The sequence below is a fragment of the Notechis scutatus genome, chromosome 4 (genome assembly GCF_049901735.1).
Source record: "Notechis scutatus isolate UNSWTSFEM ecotype Mainland chromosome 4, rNotScu1.2, whole genome shotgun sequence".
NCBI classification, from domain to species: Eukaryota; Metazoa; Chordata; class Lepidosauria; order Squamata; family Elapidae; genus Notechis; species Notechis scutatus.
The window spans coordinates 146,917,217-146,940,017 of NC_142012.1; the positions used below are offsets into that span (position 1 = coordinate 146,917,217).

General features: G+C 36.9%; 1 protein-coding gene across 1 annotated transcript in view; it reads left to right on the forward strand.

Annotated features, from left to right (window-relative positions):
• SMC4 (structural maintenance of chromosomes 4) overlaps window positions 1-19,871 on the forward strand; it is a 40,491-nt gene extending 20,620 nt beyond the window's left edge. The window contains exons 11-24 of the mRNA XM_026665768.2: window positions 2,909-3,142; window positions 4,425-4,610; window positions 6,265-6,426; window positions 7,567-7,792; window positions 7,884-7,963; window positions 8,305-8,457; window positions 9,140-9,266; window positions 11,380-11,569; window positions 14,264-14,408; window positions 15,140-15,313; window positions 16,204-16,386; window positions 17,223-17,455; window positions 17,792-17,975; window positions 19,396-19,871. Of these exons, the coding sequence (XP_026521553.2) occupies window positions 2,909-3,142; window positions 4,425-4,610; window positions 6,265-6,426; window positions 7,567-7,792; window positions 7,884-7,963; window positions 8,305-8,457; window positions 9,140-9,266; window positions 11,380-11,569; window positions 14,264-14,408; window positions 15,140-15,313; window positions 16,204-16,386; window positions 17,223-17,455; window positions 17,792-17,975; window positions 19,396-19,572 (2,454 nt within the window). The 3' untranslated portion in view covers window positions 19,573-19,871. The remainder of the gene's footprint in view (window positions 1-2,908; window positions 3,143-4,424; window positions 4,611-6,264; window positions 6,427-7,566; window positions 7,793-7,883; window positions 7,964-8,304; window positions 8,458-9,139; window positions 9,267-11,379; window positions 11,570-14,263; window positions 14,409-15,139; window positions 15,314-16,203; window positions 16,387-17,222; window positions 17,456-17,791; window positions 17,976-19,395) is intronic.
• The last annotated feature ends 2,930 nt before the right edge of the window (window positions 19,872-22,801 follow it).

The window sequence follows — 22,801 nt, forward strand, 5'->3', positions numbered from 1 at the left end:
CAGCGATGCCCTCAGTTGAAGATGTTGTGATGTTGTTGACCTCTTCTTTCTCCTCGCCAGAAGCGCTCATGCCCAGCAGGAAGGAAGAGGCTTCTCAGGTGCCAAAGGAGCGGTGAGCGCTTTGCGTGTGAGCACTTCTGGCAAGGAGGAAGAGAAACTCCTGAGGGGAGGGGCGCAGGAGATCGTGCACTCCCCTTGCAGGCCAGGAAACATCCGGGAAGAACTCTGATGCTGCGATCTCCTGCGCCCCACCCCTCAGGAGCTTCTCTTTCTCCTCACCAGAAGCGCTCATATGCCCAGAGGCTTGTCGGCCCAGAGGGGCGGTAAGTGCTTCTGCCAAGGAGGAAGAGAATCTCCTGAGGAAAGGGGGTTGAACCTCCCGCTTGCAACATCTTCCCCTGAGGGCATTGCTGGTAGCTGCTCGACCTCCTTGATGCACGGAGGCAAGAGATAACACCAGTTCAGAGGTTCCTTTCCTCCCCCTCACAGGCCAGGCTGATGCCTGTGATCTCCCACGCATATGAGTCCATCCGCCGCTGGTATCAGCCCTGTTGCCCCACCTTCCCACCAGCCATCTGGTCTTCAGCACGTGGCTTGCCAGCCTCTAGAGTGGAGGTTGCCCGCTGAGCCGAACCATGTGCATGCGTGTGCGCCACTCTTCCACAGCAGGGTTGAAGTGATCCTTCTTGGCTTGGACTCTGGGTTTGTGACTGGTATGTCTTAACTGAGACCAGGATGACCGCCTCACCCGCAGGACCTCCAAGCAGCAGCTGCCAGCTCCTTTCTCCACATGCCAAGTCTTACCACGGGAAAGAGAGCAGCTGGGATATCAGTGTAGCCGCTTGGTTCATAATCACCCTACCTCGAGAAGGAGGTGCTGGAGGAGAAGGCGGCAGTAGTGGAGAAGCTAGCCAGGTGTTAAAGATGGGGGGGAGGCTTCCGGGGGGGGGCTTCCAGCCCAGCCCTCCTTCCCTCCCCCAACTCCAGGCAGCCACACCTGGCAAAGGGGGAGAGATATGAAATGACAGGAGACCAGATTTTGGGGAGGGGGGCTCTGCTTTTCTTGTTATATATTTTTATTATAATTAAATAAGCATATTTATATTGCGCACACATGTGTAGGAGACGGGGGCGCGCATTGGCTTCTGGGTGCTGGCATGCTATTGTGAGCTTACAAGTGCGCACACAATTTTTGGCACAGGAGCTCAAAAAGGTTAGCCACCACTGTATTATCATATGGCCTCAGAATCCACTCTATTTAAGCCAGGGAAGTGGAATATTTGGGTTCATCCTTATGATGGATTAATGTTAAATAGTTTTGGGGTCAGAAAAAGTTGGTCCTTAAATAATATATGCATTATAAGGGCAGGCTAAAAATAAGAAGCTTTTAAGGAAGACCAAATATTACAATCCAATCCTCAGATGGACTACTGTCTTAGATCAGTTTCAGCTTGAATATGTTATGCTTTGTGGCTATTTTGCTTCGTGGCTACAGCCTAATCTTATCACCCATGTTTAGTCCAGCTTTGTAAATCACAGATTATGTCACCTTGAAAATTAATCACTTCTGGCAGTATTCACCTTCACCTTGGATTACAGGTTGCTTTAGTAGTCAGCACTTTCCCATGATATACAGTACAGTGAGATACATTCTTCTATCATCTTGCCATATCATGGCACATTTTGCTTGGATAAAAGGTAGGATTAGGTGTCAAGCTAGTCCAAGCTTTACTTGCTTTTTTTGGAGCAGCCTCTTCTACATTGCAGTGGACTGACTACAATCTTATAAAATTCTTTGAACTTAATTGTGATCCTAATTTTTCCAAATACACAGCAATCTGTAAAGTGTGAACTATGTAGTCAGTGTTGTCAAGCTGCTTCCCTAAATACCCTAAGCCAATTCATTAAAGTTATTATGAAATAATACCCCATCTTGTTGCTTTTGTGAAAAGATCAGAACACATCAGAACACTCTGCTAGCATGCCTGGGGATGAATGGAGATGGAACTGATCAAGTTGTTGGTTTGATTATGTTGCTGCTACCATGTAGTGGTGGAGAGTTTTTTTTTATGTTGTGGATTTTTACTGTAAGCCACTTAGAGTCTCCTGTGAGCTGAGCGGCCACATACATTTGTTAAATAAAATCAGGATTTGGCTGCCTATGTAAATCATAGCCCTATCACACCATTTACTGGGTGGGAAAGTCTATCAAATAAGTATAAAAGAGTACATCTATCCTTCAGTCCTGTATTCAGAAAGCTTTGTAAGTAGAGGCAGTTATCTCTTCTATAGTTAGGGAAAGGCATCCTGAATCAGATGCTGGAAACCAAAATGCTCCAAATGTTGCAGCATGTTGGTCAGCTTCAGAACAATTACCTATGATTTATCATTAGTTAAGCTTCTACTGACTTGCATAATTTTGTGATGAAGCTCTGTGCAGACAGCTAAAATAATGTGTGTATTTATGTGGGCTTTTTTACTTTTCATTCTTTGCAATACAAACATAAAAGCCTTATGTTTTGGAGCAATGGGACACCAGCTTTTCCTCTCGATCTTTAGTTGCTTAGTTGTTCTTTAGGAAGGTGAACAAACTGAGCCAATCAGGATTCTCATTTCTTATGTTGGGAGATGCTCATCGCACAGTGCTCCTCCATTTTGTTAACTGGATTATCATAACCATTGTCTCTTAGCTCCTCTGGTCATGATTTGATGGGCAGAAACGGAAACAAATATTTTAAAGGCAACTCCCGAAGAAAGTGTCTGTTTTTATTTTATTTTATTTATTTTTATATTCTACCTTAATAGAATGATATTTGGCAGAAATTGTTATTGAAAGTTGGAACACAGAGATATATTAATTTCTATAGTAAGAAAAATCTAACTGTTTTTTTCCTGCTCCTCTCTTCAGGATAAAGAAAAAGAACTAATGGAATTCAGCAAAACAGTTAATGAAGCACGTTCAAATTTTGACATGGCCAAATCAGAACTTGATCTGTATCTTAGTCGTCATAATACTGCAGTATCTCAGCTGAAAGCAACAGAAGATGCTCTTCAGACTGCTTCAGGAACACTTAAAGAAAGATTAACTGCTATCAAAGAATTGGAATCAAAATTACCTCAAACTGAGAATGAGCTAAAGGAGGTCAGATTTTGTTAAACATCTTTATATTTTTGAAATATTTAACCTCATTTGTGGTGTTCTAGAAATCTGGAGTTCTTTTTCACATCAAGAACTGCTTTAAAAATAAATACCTTTAAAACAAACAAATGTTGTCTTTTAATATTTAGGAATGTATATTTTTCCTTCTTTTACCCACTGTTACTTTTTTGAGAGGTTTTTTTTCTCCACTTTTCTATACAGTAATGCTCTTAACTTAAATTCATTATACCAAACTTGGCATAGACTTTTTCTCTCATAGGTGGATTAAGTACTAACCTTGCTAATGTTGGTTATCCTGTTTCATGTAAAAGAAGGATCTTTATGGTAATTTTTTGGTTCTAATTTATAGTTTTACATGTATGGACATAATCTAAATATGTTACAATAGATTCATCAATCCATTAAGGTAATTGCAAAATGCTTCAGTTCAAACATTTCCAGAGGGTTACTATAAATACATTAAGAGTCTTTTTTTCCCCCAGGAAGCCTGCCCTAGCAATAGGGAGCCTACAATTTGGTTCTATTATATGTAACATCTTCCCTCCCTTTTTGTTTTATCTATTGTTACTATTTAAATGGATTTTCTAAATGTTTTAATTCCTGGGGTGGGTTTTTGTTTTTTGTTTTGGTACACTGTCCAATTGCTTTTAATGATATGGGCAGATGTATATCTGATTTATAAATTTATATATTATAAATTTGGAATATTTATTTGACTAAATAAATAAGAGGTACAGCAGAAAAATGATTTTATTAACATCGTAATGTGTGTCATTTGTTTCAAAGTTCACATATATTATTAGGTATTATTTGGTAGGTCCTTTACTCAACTTATTTGTAGAATCATAAATGAAAAGTTATGAATATATCTTCAGCAATTCATGATGATCCTAAAATGATATGTATACAGTGAAGTCATAACACAAATACTACCTTATATACTGCCATATTGATGCCCAAGGCAAATATATATTATGGCATTTGTGTGATGTGACATATGTATCATTATTTGCCTCCCCCTTGTGGAGATTTATACATTCCATTTCTTATTCAAGAAGCTGTACAATTAGTTTTTAGTCGAATTCCCACTTTTTAAAGTAATTGTAAGTACAATTGTTTAGGTGCATTGGTTGTATAAGTGAGTTTTATTATAAAAATATTTTCTGGTACTGTCTAATATAATTTCTACTCAAGTAACTCCTAATGTTAAATTTGTTATGCTACTTGTAGTGTTAAAAAAACCTATTGATTTCTTTGTTTTAAGAAAGAAAATGAATTGGATAAACTTACAAAGGAGGAAGCGGACATGAAATATTACATTGGAGATCTACGTCAGAAAGTAGAAGAAGCAAAAAGTTCATTGGCAATAAATAAAAGCAGAGGAAAAGTTCTTGAAGCCTTAATTCAGCAGAAGAAATCTGGAAATATTTCTGGAATATATGGAAGACTTGTAAGATTTTGTTGTTGTTATTTTGTAATTTTCCTCTCCTTTTTTGAACTGTATTTTAGAAAAGAACTGTATTCACTAAGAAAATATGTCAGCAGGGAATGGCTGGTCTTGATGAAACTTAATTTGTAATTAATATTGCATTTAATATTGTACTATCTTGATTTTATTAAGAGTTTTGAAAACATTTACATTGTAATTTTCACGAAGGAGTCTATGAAGGTATTCTGTGACTTATCCATTATTGATATCTCATAAAACTCAGTTGTAAATCATATTACTGTACTTGGCAGCAACATTACCCTGTGTATTTCAAATCAGGCTGCATTTACACACACCCTTACATATACACAAAGTGATGTGTTTTTTTAATACTGAAAAGGATTCAAATGTTGACTCAAACATCTTTAAGCTTCAGAGGATTTTGTTCATATCTGCTGCAGAATTAATTGTGCATAAGATAAAATTTCCCTTGAGTTAAGTTCTGTTACTGATGTTATATGAAATCTCAGTGTTTTCCTGAAAGCAATCGGGAAGGGCTTTCAGGCATGATATTCTTCCGATTAAAATCGGAATTCTGATTTTTTTGGGAATCGCCCCCTCCTTTCCCCCCACCCCTTCTCTCCTCCTTCCCCTCCCCTCAGAGGCCCCGAGTCAGGAGTTGCTGGCGCGGCTCCAGTCCCGCGTTGCCTCAGGAAGGGAAAGGCAAAAAGGAAGAGCCACAGCGGCGCTTTGCAACGGCAGCAGCGGCTCCTGGTTTTGCCTTTCCCTTCCCGAGGCAACGCGGGACTGGAGCCGCGTGGAGCTGCGCCGGCGGTAGCAACTCCTGACAGCCCCAGCCGGATACCTGAGCGGAGCCCGGGCGGTGCGAGCGGAGGCCGCTGAACGGCAGGAAAGGGGAGCTGGGCCAGCCACAGACCAGCCTCCGTGCAACACGCCGCCGCCCAGCCCTGGTGAGGGAAGGCAGCAGGCGCTCCCCGGGCGCGCGGCGGGGGGGTCTCTTTTGGCCGGCCCCTATTTTTTTTTCAGAGCGGAATATCATGCCTGGGCTTTGCTATTACCATCTTCTGGATTTATTATATATTTTAACTTCTCATTCTAGCTTATTATCTTGATTTTTCCTGGCAGTCTCTCATCCATGTACTAAGTCCAATCCTGCAGGATCCAGGGACCAGAGGTTTAGTCTTCCAAGTCTTCAGATTCTCCTGGAGCTCATCCTCAGGGAATTTGTATACCTTTTGGTGAGAGTGCATTCCAGCACAAGTCCAAAAGCTCAGAAGGCTAGACCTCTGATCCAGGTGACTGACCCAGATTGGATCCTGCAACATTATCCTGGAATACGTATATTTGCCTTCAAGTGCAATCCTGCAGCTTTTTCAAGATTCGCTTCAGACAACAAAGTGCCACCTGCTTTGACAGTGCTTACACAACTTCAATTAATTTATTCAAATTAAATGCATATAATTCTTTGGGCTACTATTTACATACTCTACATTTTAATAATAGAGTTTAGAACAAAGAATTTATCTTAATGAGAATGAAGTATGTGTTTTATTGAAAGATGTAATATTTGTATGTAATAAATATGCTTAGTATCAGATAGTAGTAACTTCTGTTTCTTACCTGGATACTAAATACTTTGGTATTTCACCAACAGGGTGACTTAGGAGCTATAGATGAAAAATATGATGTTGCAATATCATCGTCATGCGGAGCATTAGATCACATAGTTGTTGATACGATTGATACAGCTCAAAAATGTGTTAATTTCTTAAAGAAGCAAAACATAGGAGTAGCAACATTTATAGCTCTTGATAAGGTTTGTATGATTTTAATTTGTTCTAATTTTCTTGTACTTAGTGGGTTTTTTAATTTGGAAAAATGCTTTTATATTATAGATAGTAAATGTTTAAATGTTTAAAATAAAATTGGAACTATAATTTTAATATCATTTTTATATATCTTGATACAGGAATTTTCTTGCCTTTAAACCAATAATTAGCATCAATACTTTCATTTATGTATCCATTAAAAATATCCATGTTTTGAATAATTTTATATGATCCTTTAATAGAGCCATGTACTTTAGCAGCTGGTCAGAATATTATTTTTAAATAAGCAGATCTGAAAGATGCAAGATTTTCCTACTATCACTGCTTTAATAAAAGCAGATTTAGATCTATGTCAGCCATAGCTAGTCTTTGACTTATAACTGCAACTGGGACTGGAATTTCAGTAGTAAGTTATGGCAATTATAAGTCAAGGCATTCCTGTGAATGGGCCTGATTTTATGACCATTTTTATGGCAGTTATTAAGCAGATGAAGTGCTTGCAAGTACGAATCTCACAGTTAAGCAAATTGTATGATCATAATTCCAGATCGGTTCTTCCAAATGGTTGCTTTGTCCCAGAATAAGCACTAATGCCGGAAACTGGCAAATTCATAAACTGCAGTCATGTGACCTTGGGATGCTGCAACCAGTTGTGAATGTGAGCCAGTTGCCAATCATCTGAAATGCAGTCATGTGATCACGGGCGTGGTAGTGCAAGGTTTTATGGCAGCTGTAAGTGCTTTCCAAGACTATAAATCACTCTTTCCAAAGCCGTCATAACAACATTATTAACCAGTTGGAAGTTCACTGCTGCCTATAATTTTAGCTGTTCTCTGCTCATATCCTACCCATTAAAATGCCCAGCACACAGAAAAGTGGGACAAAACTTATAGCAAAATGTTATTTTGCAAGAAATTTTAATGGTATGTTTTCTGGATGCTGGGGCATTACAGGTTGCCAATATATATTAAGATTACATTGAAGAAAGAACTAAAAAAGTTTTGTAGTACAATTAAGATGCTAATAAAACCCATATAACTGAAGCTGTAGATGTGTATATGAAATGCTTATATAATTTTTAAAATTATTAATCAACTGCTTTTGTGATGGTTTTCATTCTCCTCCAGATGGCAGTATGGGAGAAAAGCATGGGTAAAATTCAGACTCCTGAAAATATTCCTCGTCTATTTGATATGGTGAAAGTGAAAGATGAGAAGGTTCGCCAAGCCTTTTATTTTGCATTGCGTGATACTCTGGTAGCCAATAACTTGGATCAGGCCACCAGAGTAGCATTTGGAAAAGGCAATAGATGGAGAGTTATAACGTTGCAAGGACAACTTATAGAACAATCAGGTACTTTTAAAAATACAATAAAAACACAAAGAAAGAAATGGAATGTATGTATAAGGCTAGCATTTCTAATTTGTTCTTAATATTTCCATAGGAACAATGACTGGTGGTGGAGGAAGAGTAATGAAGGGTAGAATGGGATCCTCTGTTATAGTTGAAACATCTGAAGAAGAGGTTAGTAGACTGCACAGATGCTAAATACATATTTATTTGTAGGACCTTTTCTATTATAACAAATCTCAAAATGCCTTATAATCAGGAACTAAAATACCTACTGAAGATTTAAATAATACCAATAACTAATTCAATTTAAAGTGTAAGGGAAGCTAAAGAAAACAAATGTACGCCTATGGCAATCATATACAAAGCCCTGAAAAAATAATATTGAACATTTAAGTGAGTTACAAATTTTAGAAAGGGAAGCACTCATGAGATGGTACCTACAATTAACTTTCAGAAAAGCTTAACTTACTTACATTTAGCTTCTTTTTTTAACCTACGTTTTATTTTTGCAGGTCCATAAAATGGAATCACAACTGCAAAAACAATCTCAAAAAGCCATGTTATGTCAAGAACAGAAAGCACAACTGGAGGAAATAATAGCGAAATTACATAAAAATATTAGAGAAATGAAAAACACTTTAGAAAAATACACTGTCAGTATAAAGGTAATAATGTTTTATGTTGCATAACTGCAAATTTTTTTAAAGGAAAATAAACTTGATTTTTTGAGATTTTGACACAGTTCTATTTAAAAACCACTGAAGAAATTAAGTGCAAGATTCTGAACCTCAGAAAATAAAACTGTTCTTTTGAACCTGTACTTTACAAAGGACTACTTTTCTGCAATGGTATTTCTGTTACTTAATATAACTAGTAGAAGACTAATAAAAGTCCAGTTGCCTCCTGAACACGTACCTTTGGGACAACCATGACCTGGATGACTAAGAATTTCTACAGACTTTTAGAGAAGACAACTATCTTCAGATTAAGTCATAATGTGAAGGTTTACAAGTTTAAATTCTTCATTTGGGAATAAAGTCACCTAGAGTGTTAGAAATTTAATAAATACATTTAATACATTTAATAAAATAAATTAGAATTCATTTTAATGAAATACTCTGACGCAAGTGGACAAAAGGGATATTTTCATTTATTGACAGAAGTTCTATATTATAAAATCGTGTTCAAGAACAATAGTTTGTGAGGAGTCTGAAGTAAATTGAGAGTTGTCTTTCATGAGGATTATGCAGGACTCATGCTCTTTGTTCCTCTTTTTCTAAATGAAAATTGCACTGAGGAACTTGATATTTTGTGTGAACTGCTAAATCACCTATTTTTATCTTTTAGAGTTTGATGGATCAAGAAGCTCACTTAAAAGTTCAGCTTAAAGAACTAGAAGCAAATGTCATTGCTTCTGCTCCTGATAAAGTCAAGCAAACAAAAATGGAAAAAAAGTGTAATAACTTCAAAGAAGGTAAATAATCTTTTTTTGGGGGGTCATTTTTATGTCTTGTAAAATTTTGAATTTTACTCTTGTTTTTCCTCCCTCCTCTATATGTGATTAAATGTTTTTGCCATTTTTTAAATCTTGGATTTGAATTGGTGTCATTTGAAATCAGTTTATCTTGTAGTGATCATAACTAGGAGTGTTTTAATCTTTTCTACATCTCAAGGTCTTGTTTTATTTCTTTCCATAATTTATTGAAATGGTTTCAAATATATCCTTATTGCATCACGACAAGTAAAGCCTAAACATTTCAGTGGATCTTTTGTTATCTCACAGTAGTCTCTTTTTTCACATTTTTCCCTCAGAAGTTAAGTGCCTGCTATTATGTTCATTGATTTTGTTTTCAGAAAACAAGCCAGAATATTTTATTACTTTTATCAGCTCTCATAATAATATTTATTTTCAAGCTTTATAAGACTGCCCAACCCAAACAGTGGCTCTAAGCAGCATACAGCATAAACTTACAATATATTTTTAAAAAAGAATAAACAAAAACATTTAACAGACAACATATAAATATAAAATGTAAAACAGTAAACAAGTATACAAGAAAAGAAATCTAGGGGAAGTCAGACTTAACTGGCTACTAATGTCTGGGAAGAGCCAGGTCTTAATGACATTCCTTAAGGCAAGAATGTTAGGTCTGTTATATATTGGAGAAGTTGATTGTTCCAGAGATCAGTAAAAAAAGGCAGACTTCCTGGATCTGATAAGATGACAAAATTTAGAACCCAGAGCATGTCCTCCATGTGGAGATATAGATATTCTTGGAACAAGCTGAGATCCTTCAAGTCATCCAGTCCTTTGCTATGTAAGGCTTTAAAGGTAATAATTAGTGTTTGAATAGTACCCGGAACCCTATTAGGAGCTAATACAGCTTGTAGAGTTACATGAGTATAATGAGATTTGCTTGTCAGCCCTCCCAGGTAAAGTAGCCAGGAAACATGACTAAGATGAACTAATGAAGGCTACATTAACAAAAACATTGCAAGTCTGAAAGTGCAAACTTCCTGCCACCATTTTTCATTGCTTTATCCACTAGGGCAGGCCCTTTCTAAGTTTCTTTCTCTAACCATTAAGCCACTGGGGCTCCTGCATTTCTTGTCTGATTATTTCCTAGGTACATCTCTTCCCCTAGTTCCCCAAGGTCATCCATACATCCACATGTTTCATTTAGAGTGATCAAGTGTGAGTGAATATGAGCAGGGACTCCTGGTTTGGGAATGAGTGCAAGTAGCATAGAAGACATAGTTGTGCAAAGGCTCTCCTGGTCACAGCTGCTGCATACTCTTCAAGCAGAAGCTGTGAATCCTATAGAATGCCCAGATTGTACACCAAATGTTGAATGAGTGTTGTTTTTTTCAGTGAGACTGGTCTATCGGGGCAATCTGGTCTACCCAAATATGGGACGGGGCATACTGCTTCTGCTTTTGCTTTCACCTTTCGGGTCCAAACCAGGAACCTTCACAGGCAGTCGCTTTCGTGACAAACTATTTTTATTTTAAAATATAAATTCAACCCAAGTCTTGAATGGTGTAATGTCACCTAACCAGAACCAAAGATGGAAATTTGGCAACTTCCAGATCTGGAAGAAATCCACAGACATTCAATCTTGGTAGAATTGAGCTACAGCCTATTTTTCCCCACCCAAAGCCACACAGTTTCCAGACACTGGGAAAAACTTGACAGCTTCATTTAGATAGGGACAAAAATGTATACTGTGAATCATTGGCACATTAATAATAGCCACCCTGAATTGACAGATGACCTCTCCCAGCATCTTTGTTTAGATATTAGAAAAAAGAGGGAACTGGACAGAGCCTTGAGGCATCCTTCAAAGCATGGACCTAGGGTTCAACTGATTCCCTTCCACTGACTGAAACTGGCGTTGGAAAACCACTGCAGAAAGGTGCCCCTGACATCCATAGTGGCCCAGAGAGATACCATTGTTCAAAGGCTATCAAGAAATCAAGGAGAGCTAGGATGGATACACCACTCCTATCCTATAAAGCAAAACAATTCTTTAAAATTCCATCTTTAAATATGCAGTGAAATATTAATAAAGATTTCTTTTTGACAGATTATGACAAAGTGGCTGCAAAAGCTGACAAACTGGAAAAAGAAGTTAAAAGACTACATAATCTCATTATTGAGATAAATAATAATAAACTTAAAGCTCAGCAAGACAGTCTTGATAAGATAAACAAAGAAATAGATCAGTGCACTTTTGCCATTACAAAAGCTCAGGTAGCAGTCAAGACATCAGAAAGGTATGATTTCCTATTATGAACCAACATCCTAGAGGTAGAATTGTGATATTTATTGTATTTATTACATTTAATTAAAGAGTTTAACACATCTGTTAAGTAATTCATTTATTCCTGCTGATTTTTTTATAACTAAATTTTTAGTTCTTAGTCTGAATTCTGCTATTGTGTAGTACATTTGTTCAACACATATATTGGTGACTTATTTAATGTATTGCATAGACAAATATTGATCAAACTGGTAACTATTCAAGAGCCTAAGCAAGCAATTTAAAAAGCTAAAATTAACAAAGCGCTAGACCAGAGGTGTCAAACTTGTAGGCTGGATGCATCATGCTCTGGCCACGCCCATACCAGTTTATTGAAGGGGAAAAAATTGTGATAAGTCATATGACGACAACTTATCATTGCGAGTTTTACACCCCTGCGCTAGGCCAAGAAAGGCTGATAGCCCAATATTATAAAACGAAAGGAAGAACTGTTGGAACCTTAGGTAAGAGGTGAGAACAATGAGTAAAACAAAACTAATACCAAAGACATGGAAGATGCATATGTAACTTTTAATTATAAAAAAGGAATTAATCCTGGGAACTTCTGACGTATAATCCAATTTCTTTAGTGAACGTCAATTATAAGTACAGTGCATTCAGAAAGCATTCAGACCCCCTTCACTTTTGTCAATTTTGATCTGCAGCCTAATTCTACAGTTCTAGGAAATTCATTTTTCTCATCTCCATCTACCTTCTTCTTCTTCTTTTCTTCAGCGTTTGTCTACTTGCTCTGGCGAGGTTCTCATCCATCTACACTACACTAATGAAAAAGTAAAAACAGAATTTTAGAAATGTATGTACATGTATGTAAAAAGAAAAAAACTGAAATATCACATCAGCATAAATATTCAGACCCTTTACTCAGTACTTTGCTGAAGCAGCGATTATAGCCTTGAGTCTTTTGCGGGGGATATGACATGATAATTTTTGCACACCTGAATTGGGGAATTTTCTGCTATTCTTCCTTGAAAATCCTGTCAAGCTCAGTCAAGTTAGATGGTGGCTTTTGGTAGACAGCCATTTTCAGGTCCCTTCAGAGATATTCAATAGGGTTTAAGTCTGGGTCTAGCTGGGCTACTCTAGGACATTCATAGAATTGGCCCTAAGCCACTACTTTGTCTTGGCTGTCTGCTAAGGATCATTATGTTAGAAAGTGAACCAGCCTGAGTTCCTGAGTGCTATGGAACAGATTTTCATTGAGAATATCTCTGTACTTTGCTCCATTCAGCTTTCCTGACCAGTTTTCCAGTCCCTGCTGCTGAAAAACACCCCCACAACATGATGCTGCCACCACCATGCTTTACTGTTGAGATGATATTGGGCAGTTGATGAATGGTGCCTGGTTTCCTCCAGGCATAACATTTAGAATTGAGGCCAAACAGTTCAATCTAGGTTGCATCAGTCCAGAGAATCTTGTTCCTTACAGTCTGAAAGTCCTTCAGATACTTTTTTGCAAACTCCAAGCGGGCTTTCGTGTGTTTTGCACTGAGGAGAGGTTTCTGTCTAGTCACTCTGGCATAAAAGCCCAAATTGGTGGAGAGCTGCAGTGATGGGTGTCCTTCTGGAACTCTGTCCCATCTCCACACAGGAACGCTGGAACTCAGTCAGAGTGACCATTAGATTCTTGGTCACCTCTCTTACTAAGGCCCTTCTCCCCTGATTGCTCAGTTTGACCAGGCAACCAGCTCTTGGAAAAATCCTGGTTTGTACCAAACTTCTTCTACTTGAGAATTATGGAGGCCATTGTGCTCTTAGGAAAATTTCAGTGCAGCAGAAACATTGCAGCCTTCCGCCGATTTGTGCCTTGCAATAACCCTGTCTCTGAGCTCTGCAGGAAGTTCCTTTGACCTCCTGGCTTTCGCTCTGCATTATGCATTATGAGGCCTTCTATAGAGAGGTGTGTGCCTTTCCATGTCCGATCATATAATTTAACACAGATGGACTCCAATCAACGTGTAGGAACATGTCAGCAACAATCAAGAGAACTGGGAAGCACCTGAACTAAATTTCAAGGGTTCTTGCAAAGGGTCTGAATACAATGCCAATGTGATATTTCGATGTTTTCTTTTTAATAAATTAACAGACATTTCTAAAATTCTGTTTTTACTTTATTGTTATGGGGAACTGAGTGTAGATTAATGAGAAAAAAATTGACAAAAGGGTCTTAATACTTTCTGAACATACTGTATATTACTGATTCCCCATCCCCATCTCATGCATCCTCCTCCCTGCCCTTAATCATATTGCTGTACTTTCTTTTTTATTTTTAGTGTTTCATTGTTTTACTATTGCTATATTGACAGTTTTTATAATTTTACTCAGAATAGCCACACAGGTGATAATAAATTTAATTAAAACTGATCAAATAGATCAAAGGGAAAATGAAGAACAACAATAGATTTATAAATGAACTAGAGTAAATCAACAATTAAAAAATGACAATATTTTCAGATGTAGAAATGGGTTTTGATATATTTCTTGTTAGGAGTTTTAAACAGAATGATTACAAGACAACGATTTAAAACAGCCCATGTTTCAACAGCAAAGAAAACAGCTAGTTTTTCTGCAGAAAGTTTGTTCTTTATTGTGTTTATGTATTTCATATATGTTAAAAAGGAATTTTATAATATAGATTTATACTTTATAGAAACCTGAAGAAAACCGAGGATGCAATTGTTCGCACTGAGAAAGAAATTGAAGAAAATAAAAACCATATACAAATCTTAAAAGAACAGCTGAATGCATTAGATGAAAGAGCTACTGAAGTTATAAATAACAGCAAAAAAGCTGAAGTATGTATTATATTTGTTTTATTTTTCAGATGACATTTAAAGCAATATATGAAGACAAACTGTGTTTATTGTATAAAAAAGTAGTAATTTCTATTGAATTCTCTGGTAAGGTCTCAACACTATTGAGATTCACTTTGCTTAAGGTAAATTCTGTTAAAGTAGTTCTATGTAAACTGAGTTACTAAGGGAGTGGGGCTTGCTCTCATTTTATATGCTTACCCTGTCAGTATTGGTAGGAATGGTCTTGGTGATGGTTTCTCCACTCATGTATGTGTTCCAAAATTCATTTTGGAGGCTGAATCAAAAGCATTACTTAGTAGACTGTGGATGTGATAATAATATAGTGTTCAGAAAACACTACAGCTGTCTAAAACATTCAAACTAGAAATTGATGAAGGCTTTATTTAGTTATTTATGGAATATTTTCTGACGTTATGAGAAAGGAAGAGATTGCCCATAACTCAGAGAAAAGCAATATTTTAATTGATTTGTCACCTAAGCAGACAAAACTTGTATAGCTTTTCCAATCGTTTTTCTTTGAAATTTGACTAATTTTGATGCTTTGCAAATATTTTGATGTTATTTTATAAAATTTATTATTTTAATTTTGCATGGTAACTATGTGTACATATATGAATTAAATGTACATTAAAAAGTATCTTGAAATAGATCATTAGAAATGCAAATGTTATGATAACCTAACAATAAAGATTTAACTTTAACTTGTTTAGGAATCCTTACCCGAGATTCAAGAGGAACGTCGTTTGGTGCTTCAGAAAATTAAAGCTATACAAGAAGAAGAACATTTGCTACAAAAAGAGGCACTCAATATTAGGCTTAAAATTGAACAACTAGACAGTCACATTACTGAGCATCAATTAAAGATTAAGTATTGGCAAAAGGAGGTAATAAATACCATTAATATTTTTTTAATAAGACAAATTACATATTTACAAAAAGGTGGTTGCTTATTTCAGGCATTAAATTATCATACGTATCATATGCTGAAATTTGTAAAGATCCAATATTGAAGCAATTAGTGGTTTTTGTGCTGGGTTTGGTATCCTGGGTGGAGAAGTGGTAAAGCATTTATAAAGCATTTATAGCCTGCATGGGTTATACAAGGAAGGAAATGCTTCATTCACTACAACCTCCAAAAGCCCATTTGGATAAATTTATTTTCTTAAAAGTTATGGGGACTGAGTGAATGGATTAATATTGAAGTCCAGTGGAAACCCCTGGAACTTAGAGTGACTTAGAATTAAGAAGTTTTTATTTATATGATTTTGACAATGCCATCAATACTTTAATTATATAATCATTTATATAAAACACCTGTAAGGCTTGCTTAAGAAAAAAATTGATTTTCAATTTTCTAAAACTTAGTATAACATCTTTCCCTGGGTCGGGGTAAGGCACTCTTGAAATTCAGGAACAAAATGAAAAATTATTTGGAAAAGTACCCTATTTTTATTAAAACTGTCTTCTAACTTTTGCATTACTGAATTCCCTATTTGTTATAATTAGACTCTTAATTTGTTACATTTTCCTGAAATATAATTCAGTAATTTCTAGGTGAACTTTTTAACAGTAAGACGTTCAAAATGACATATAGCACTTTTAAAACTCTGGGCAAAAATAAACAATATAGTAAGTATCTAATAAATATCTGTCTGAAAAGATCAGTAGTAAAACTTACTCAACTGGTGTGCAGCTCTGCTATAATCCCCTCTCTAAAGTAATTGCTACCAGTATGGATGATAATTGCTCATTCACTGAATAAAATATATTTTAGATATCAAAGATATCATTGCATTCTGTGGAAGCTGAAAAAACAGAAAGCCTTCCAGTGCTAACTCAAGATGAACTAGAAAATATTAAAGATCCAGATATTATAACAAATCAAATAGCTATTTTGGAAGCTCAGTGTCATGGAATGAAACCAAACTTGAGTGCCATTGCTGAGTATAATAAAAAGGTAAGAATTTTTCCAATATTTTGTAGAATTCTTACAAGCTAATATAGATTCGTCCCATGTGGTCATGTGATCAAAATTCAGGCATTTGACAACCCATCAAAATTCATCTATCTACCTAGCTCTTCCCCTTTTGACTACCTTGAATGGCAGCAGCATCAACCTTGGCCACAAAACAAACCCTGGCCATCTCCTATAGTCCATGGTCCTTGCCCAATTGATTTTCAACATCTTTCTCCCACTGCTGCTGAGGCGTGCCTGGCCTGGTTCCTATGTGAAATAGCTGGCCTGGTTCCTATGTGAAATAGCTGCCGGTGTGGGTTCTGTAGGGTGACAGGAGAGGCCTGGGGGAGGAGGTTGCACTAGGATGGTTGCTACGGGAAAGACAATGTGGGTGTGTGAGTGTGCTGGGAGGTTGAGGGAAGGAAGTATGAGGACTGGGAGACAGAAGATAGGGATTACCACAGCAACTTGTGACCTTCCCTGTCAGGTTCCCCATTCCCTTTCCTTTTGGAAGCTGGCAGGGAAGATTGCAAATGACAATCACATGAATGCACGTATGTAGGATAATGAAACAATCTAAGTACAAGTTGTTTGCCAAATGCTCGAATCATAACCATGTTGACCCTAGGAGTGTTGGGACAGTCAGATTTTCAAGAATCAGTCGTAAGTACCATTTGTTCAGCATCGTGGCAACTTCTATTGCTGAGCAGGTGGCCAGGAAGCACAGACAATTTGTAATTAAGGATGATACCACTGTTGTTCCAGTATTTCAGCACTATTAAGCTTCATTGAATTGTTAAATACATCACTTAATTTCATTTACCCATTTGTTTTAGGAAGAGCTATATCTAAAACGTGTGGCAGAGTTGGATGAAATTACCAATGAGAGAGACAAATTCAGAGAAGCTTTTGAAGGCCTTCGAAAAAAACGGCTTAATGAATTTATGGCAGGATTTAATGTTATCACAAATAAACTAAAGGAAAACTATCAGATGCTTACGCTAGGAGGGGATGCAGAACTTGAGCTTGTTGACAGTTTGGATCCTTTCTCTGAAGGAATTATGTTCAGGTTGGTATTGCATGTAATTTTCTTAATTTAAATTAAGCCATTTTAAAAGCAAGACCAATCAGCACTATCTGATGGACCAGGGTAAAATAAGGGCTAAGAATATGAACCACAAAAGGTTGGTTTCACAGCTCACCAAACTTATGTAGCCACAGCATAACAATTGGTGTCTAAATCTAAATCCCTAATTTGCACTACAAACATAATTATGTAATGTGTCTGAAGGATTAATGGAAAATTATTGAGATGATAGATATAACGTGCTTTTGGTTTGCTTAAAGCATCTTGGTGTTAATGTGAAATTAACTAAAGCATACATTTGTGAATATCATCTTTCAGTGTTCGACCACCAAAGAAAAGTTGGAAGAAGATATTTAACTTGTCAGGTGGTGAGAAGACATTGAGCTCCTTAGCTTTGGTTTTTGCTTTGCATCATTACAAGCCAACCCCTCTCTATTTCATGGATGAAATTGATGCAGCCCTTGATTTTAAAAACGTTTCCATTGTAGCATTTTACATATATGTAAGTATTACAGAAGTTAACATCATTCAAACTTTATATGTGTTATCAAGATAATAGAAGCTGTACATAAAAGTATTGGGAAAAGCTTTTGAACTTTTTCCCCACAAATTAAGGAAATGAAATCTGAAAATAATTTTTGAAAATGTTTAAGTCACAACAGCAAAAACTGTGGGTACCAATACAGTAGAAAATGCACATGACCAGTATTTTAGTGCATGCATACTCATCATATTGTTTCTTTTCAAAGTAAGCAATATTTTGCATAGTTAAGGTACCAGACTAGAAAGAAGTGGACCATGAATTCAAGTTCCATCATGAAAACTAGCTGGCTGACCTTGGGCCAGTCATTCTCTAAGCCCAAATCACCTCACAGAATTGTGGTGGTGGGAAAAAAGGAGGAAAATGTCTATCAGTTTCAAGTAACAGACCCAAGGCAATAAAAACTCTTGAGGCTTGGAGTTGCCTCAAAGTATGAATTTATTAGGAATAGCATATTGGCACATCTGTAAAAAAATCCAACTTTGAAGGACCTGATGTTTTCCCCACCCAATTCAAATCCCCAAAGTTTTTCCCCCAAGGTCACACATCCACCACATGGTCGAATCAGGACACAGCCCCAATTCCAGGTGGCCTTTGTCCTTGTCTCCCACAGGAAAGAATGTTATTTTGGCTACACATCCCCAGCTATCTCTGTCTCCCGCCTCACGTTCCCACAGCTTCAACGGCCTTACTGTAGCAGCCCTGAAGATGCTTCCAAAATGGCTGCAGGGCTGACAGGGTGTTGGATATATCCATTGCCTTGAGTTATTTGTAAAAATGAAGGTGGGATACCAATAAACAAAAATAAATAAATGAGGCAAACATTAAGGCATGAGATAAAAAAGGGAATATAGTTAAAACTAGTTTATACCAACACTTCAGTATATATCTCATATTTCTCTCCTTGCAAACTATCATTGATTCTACTACATGTCTTTTGTTCTTACTCTTCTTGAGAATTTCATCTATTCCAGCCAATCATAACTTTCTCATTCTTCCCCTTTTGATACATTCACACTTTCTTCAGAGTTACTTATTGAAGTGAGTGGCCATATACATTGAATAATAAATAAGCTTCATAAGTTGATCCTTATTCTGTATTATTGCATGCTTTAGTTTAAAATTTCAGTAGCCTTTTTTCAACTTATCTGCAGGAAATGAAGTGATCTAATTTTAGAGATTCAGGACGGCCTGAGTCTGTGTAGGAAAACCTAATTAATAATCTAAACTTTCTTTTCTGTAAGACAGTTGACGAGAATGTTGATGCTCAGGTTAATACTGAGAAGTGCTGGTTCTACTATTGTAATTGAAAGGATAAAAGCATTTTCTAAAAAAATCACTGTGTGGTGAATATTAACACAAAATTTATTCCAATTTTCAGGAACAAACAAAAAATGCACAGTTCATCATTATTTCTCTGCGAAACAACATGTTTGAAATAGCAGACAGACTCATTGGTATTTACAAGACTTATAATACAACAAAAAGTGTGGCAACAAATCCCAAAATTATTGCATCAAAGGGACTTGCTGAACCTGATTCCACAAAATGCTTCTGAATATGGACTTTACTTTCAACATTCTTTTTCCTAATGAAGATTTGCCAGTAATTTAATATCTATTTTCTATAAGTGGTTTTTGAATTTAACTTGTTACTGAGTGTCCATTATCTTAAACAATATAAATCGGTTCAACTCTAAGTGACTGCTTAAAACAGACACGTAATTCATATGTGACTTTTGGTAGAAGCACCGAGTGATTAAAACAGTGGATTTTTAAAATATAGATGTATATACCTACAACCTATTTTTATTTGAATTCAAAAATAAAATTTTGACAACTTTCTGTATTACAAAAATATTCTAGTAAATAAAATAAGTGGATAAACCATGAAAAAATGAATAGCGAGCAAAGTCTGATATTGTGCTAGCTGCAGTATGGTTCTTTGATTTGGTGTCCTCTGTTTAGGATTGATTTGACAATTAAAACCCAGCTACAATAAACAATGGTTAAAGGGACCCTGGCTCAAACATTTTGTAAGTCCATAATATAAAAATTATTGCTAAAATATGTTAACATACATGTATTGCAGAACAAGACATTCTTAATAATGGACAAATGGCTATGACGCCAGGAAAATCCCATGGTTCTTAACCAGACTTTATATCCATCAAGCAGATGATGCTTAAATAAGTTTCTTCCCTTAAAATAGCTGGTAGAAAACTTTTTGTCTAAATATCCAGAATTTGGCAGTTCCCCAAAAAGTTTTTTACTGGCCTGATTCTATATAAGACTATTCCTTATGTTCCACCAGACAGAATGTGTATGTTTGTATGTATTTGTACATTGATACATTCATTCATACATATATACAAACGTATGATTTCTAGGGCCTCATCCTGTGCTTGCTCAGATTGTCTATAATCTCTGTGATACCAGTCCCAAGAATTAGGGCAGAGGCTATGTCCATAATTCATTCTATGCCACTTGCGATCTGCAGCATTGCTGACGTCTGCTGCCTGCTCACTAAGGAGCCTCTGCAATGGACTCACCTGATGCAGTCCAGCTTGGCAACCATATAGGGAAACACTGTGCCAGCCTCCAGTCACTTCATTTACCATTGGGCCAGTTGTCTCTGCTGTGATTGCTGTTGCCACCGTTGCTGGTCTTATTCCTCCACCAGCTCATGCAATTAGTTGTGACAGCACTGAACAAGTGAGTCTTTAGACCAGTCTTTAACATTCCAGCTATTGCAACATCTCTATAGTCATGTGGTTGTGATCCAGTTGTTTGGCACCAGGATCACATGACATTTGACTTCACTGGCTTGTCCCAAGTGAGGTCACTGTGGAAGGGGGCAGGGAAGGTTGCAAATTGTTCCTGTAAATCACCCACGCTGCTCCTTCTGAGGAGCCCTATTGTAAGATCTCAGTGATCTTGTGGTCTATAGTGCACACTAGTGCCATAGCATCCTTTTCCATCCATATTCACTGGTACTGCAACATCCCCAGACTCATTCTAGCACTCACCCACCGGCCTGCTTACAAGCCTCTCGGGACTTTGCTTGTGGGAAGCTGGCAAGAAGTTGCCAGTTGGGAAGCCTTTACTTACAGAAAGCAAGCAAGAGAGACTAACTGGATTGCCATCGCTAAGTAATATATTCATGATGTGCTTAGTGATGGGAATTCCAATCTCATTTCCCATCATTAAATGATTTGTATGGATTATACTGAAGCGTTTACAAAATAGTTTTGAGTTTTATTTCTGGAGTTCATTCCTTTGAGACAGGAAGCCCTAGTTTGATCTTATCTGGGTTCTGAGGAAGAGAATGTCCTGAAACAACCTCTTCTATTGGGCTTTATCTTTTAACAGCAAGAAAGCATTGTCCATGGAAAAGGAGGATAAAGAATATGGTTTTTGCACATCTTTAACTCCGTGTTTTTTAACTGAAATAAAATGTTCATCCATAGTAATCTTAAAATTGCTTAGTCATATTCTATGTTTCCCAACAAATTAAGGGTGTTTCCAAAATGAAAAACGCTTTATTTCAAACCTTGAAACAAATATCACCTCAAATTTTTCAAAAAACATTTCAGATGAGCTGCAGTTTGACAGAAATAAAACGTGGATTGTGGGTGGTGTTCAGGGTTTATTCTGAAATAAAAGTAATGGGAATCGCCAAGTAATTCTAAACATTGAACGTGACAAGTATTCAATTTTCCCTTTCCTATTTTCTTCCATGTTGATACTGCTTTACTCCAATATATGCAGAAAGCTATCAATTTTAATCATTTGGGGTGCTGATCATCTACCCCTTATTTCCATATATGTCATTTAGGAGGAACAAAAGGTCTTAGATATTGAAAAGTGAGAGATGTTACAAACAGGCTGTCCAGCCTATTTCTTTTATAGATTTCCCAGCTAATATGACTGTTTCTATATAAAAAATTAAAAAGGTTCTTTTGTTCACAATTTCTATTTATTATTCCAATAGTTGGTGTTATTGCTACCAGTACTTCAAAGTTCACTGCTTCAGAGGAGAGCAGTGTCATTTACATAGACATTCACGCTTGCTATTTCCTTATCAACAATTATGCTTCTCTACTATAAGGACATGCATATCACATACTCCCCTTGCTATCCAAATCCATAGTGTCAGGATCACTCCTAGCCTGTAAAGGGGTGAAGAGGGAAGGGGCTGGAACAGTTAGATCTAGCGGTTAATACACCAGGCTAGAAACTTCTATTCCTGCCTTAGGCATAAAAACTGGTTGGATGACTAGATCAATATCTTAGTCCAACTCACTCAAAGTGGTGTGGGGAAAAATAAGAGGAACGAACACAAGGTATGTTCATTGCCCCTATAAAAATAATAAAGGCAGGATTAAAAAAAATCTAAAAATATTAGTCATGCTCTATAGTGAAATGCAGGAACAATTTCTAAGCAACAAAGATAGCTAACAAAATTTAAATCGAGCCTTGCCCTGACAATGCTCACCTCATACACAGACCTATTTCAATAAGTGGGAATGGGAACCATAAGGTCTGTGCATCAAATTAAGCACTGGACACAGTAGAGTATGATTGGCAGATGGATGAGTTACTTGCTCTCTCTCCACATAACCCATGGCCCTTCCAGAGTTCCGAATGTAAACCGCAGACTTCTGTTGGCTAACAGCCAGGGTTCCTAGGATAAAATTGTTTTGACAACCATAGTGCTCTCACAAGAAATTGAGCCTTCTCTGAATGTTTTTCTGGCAGCGTCAGATGAAGCCCTTCCCACCTTTG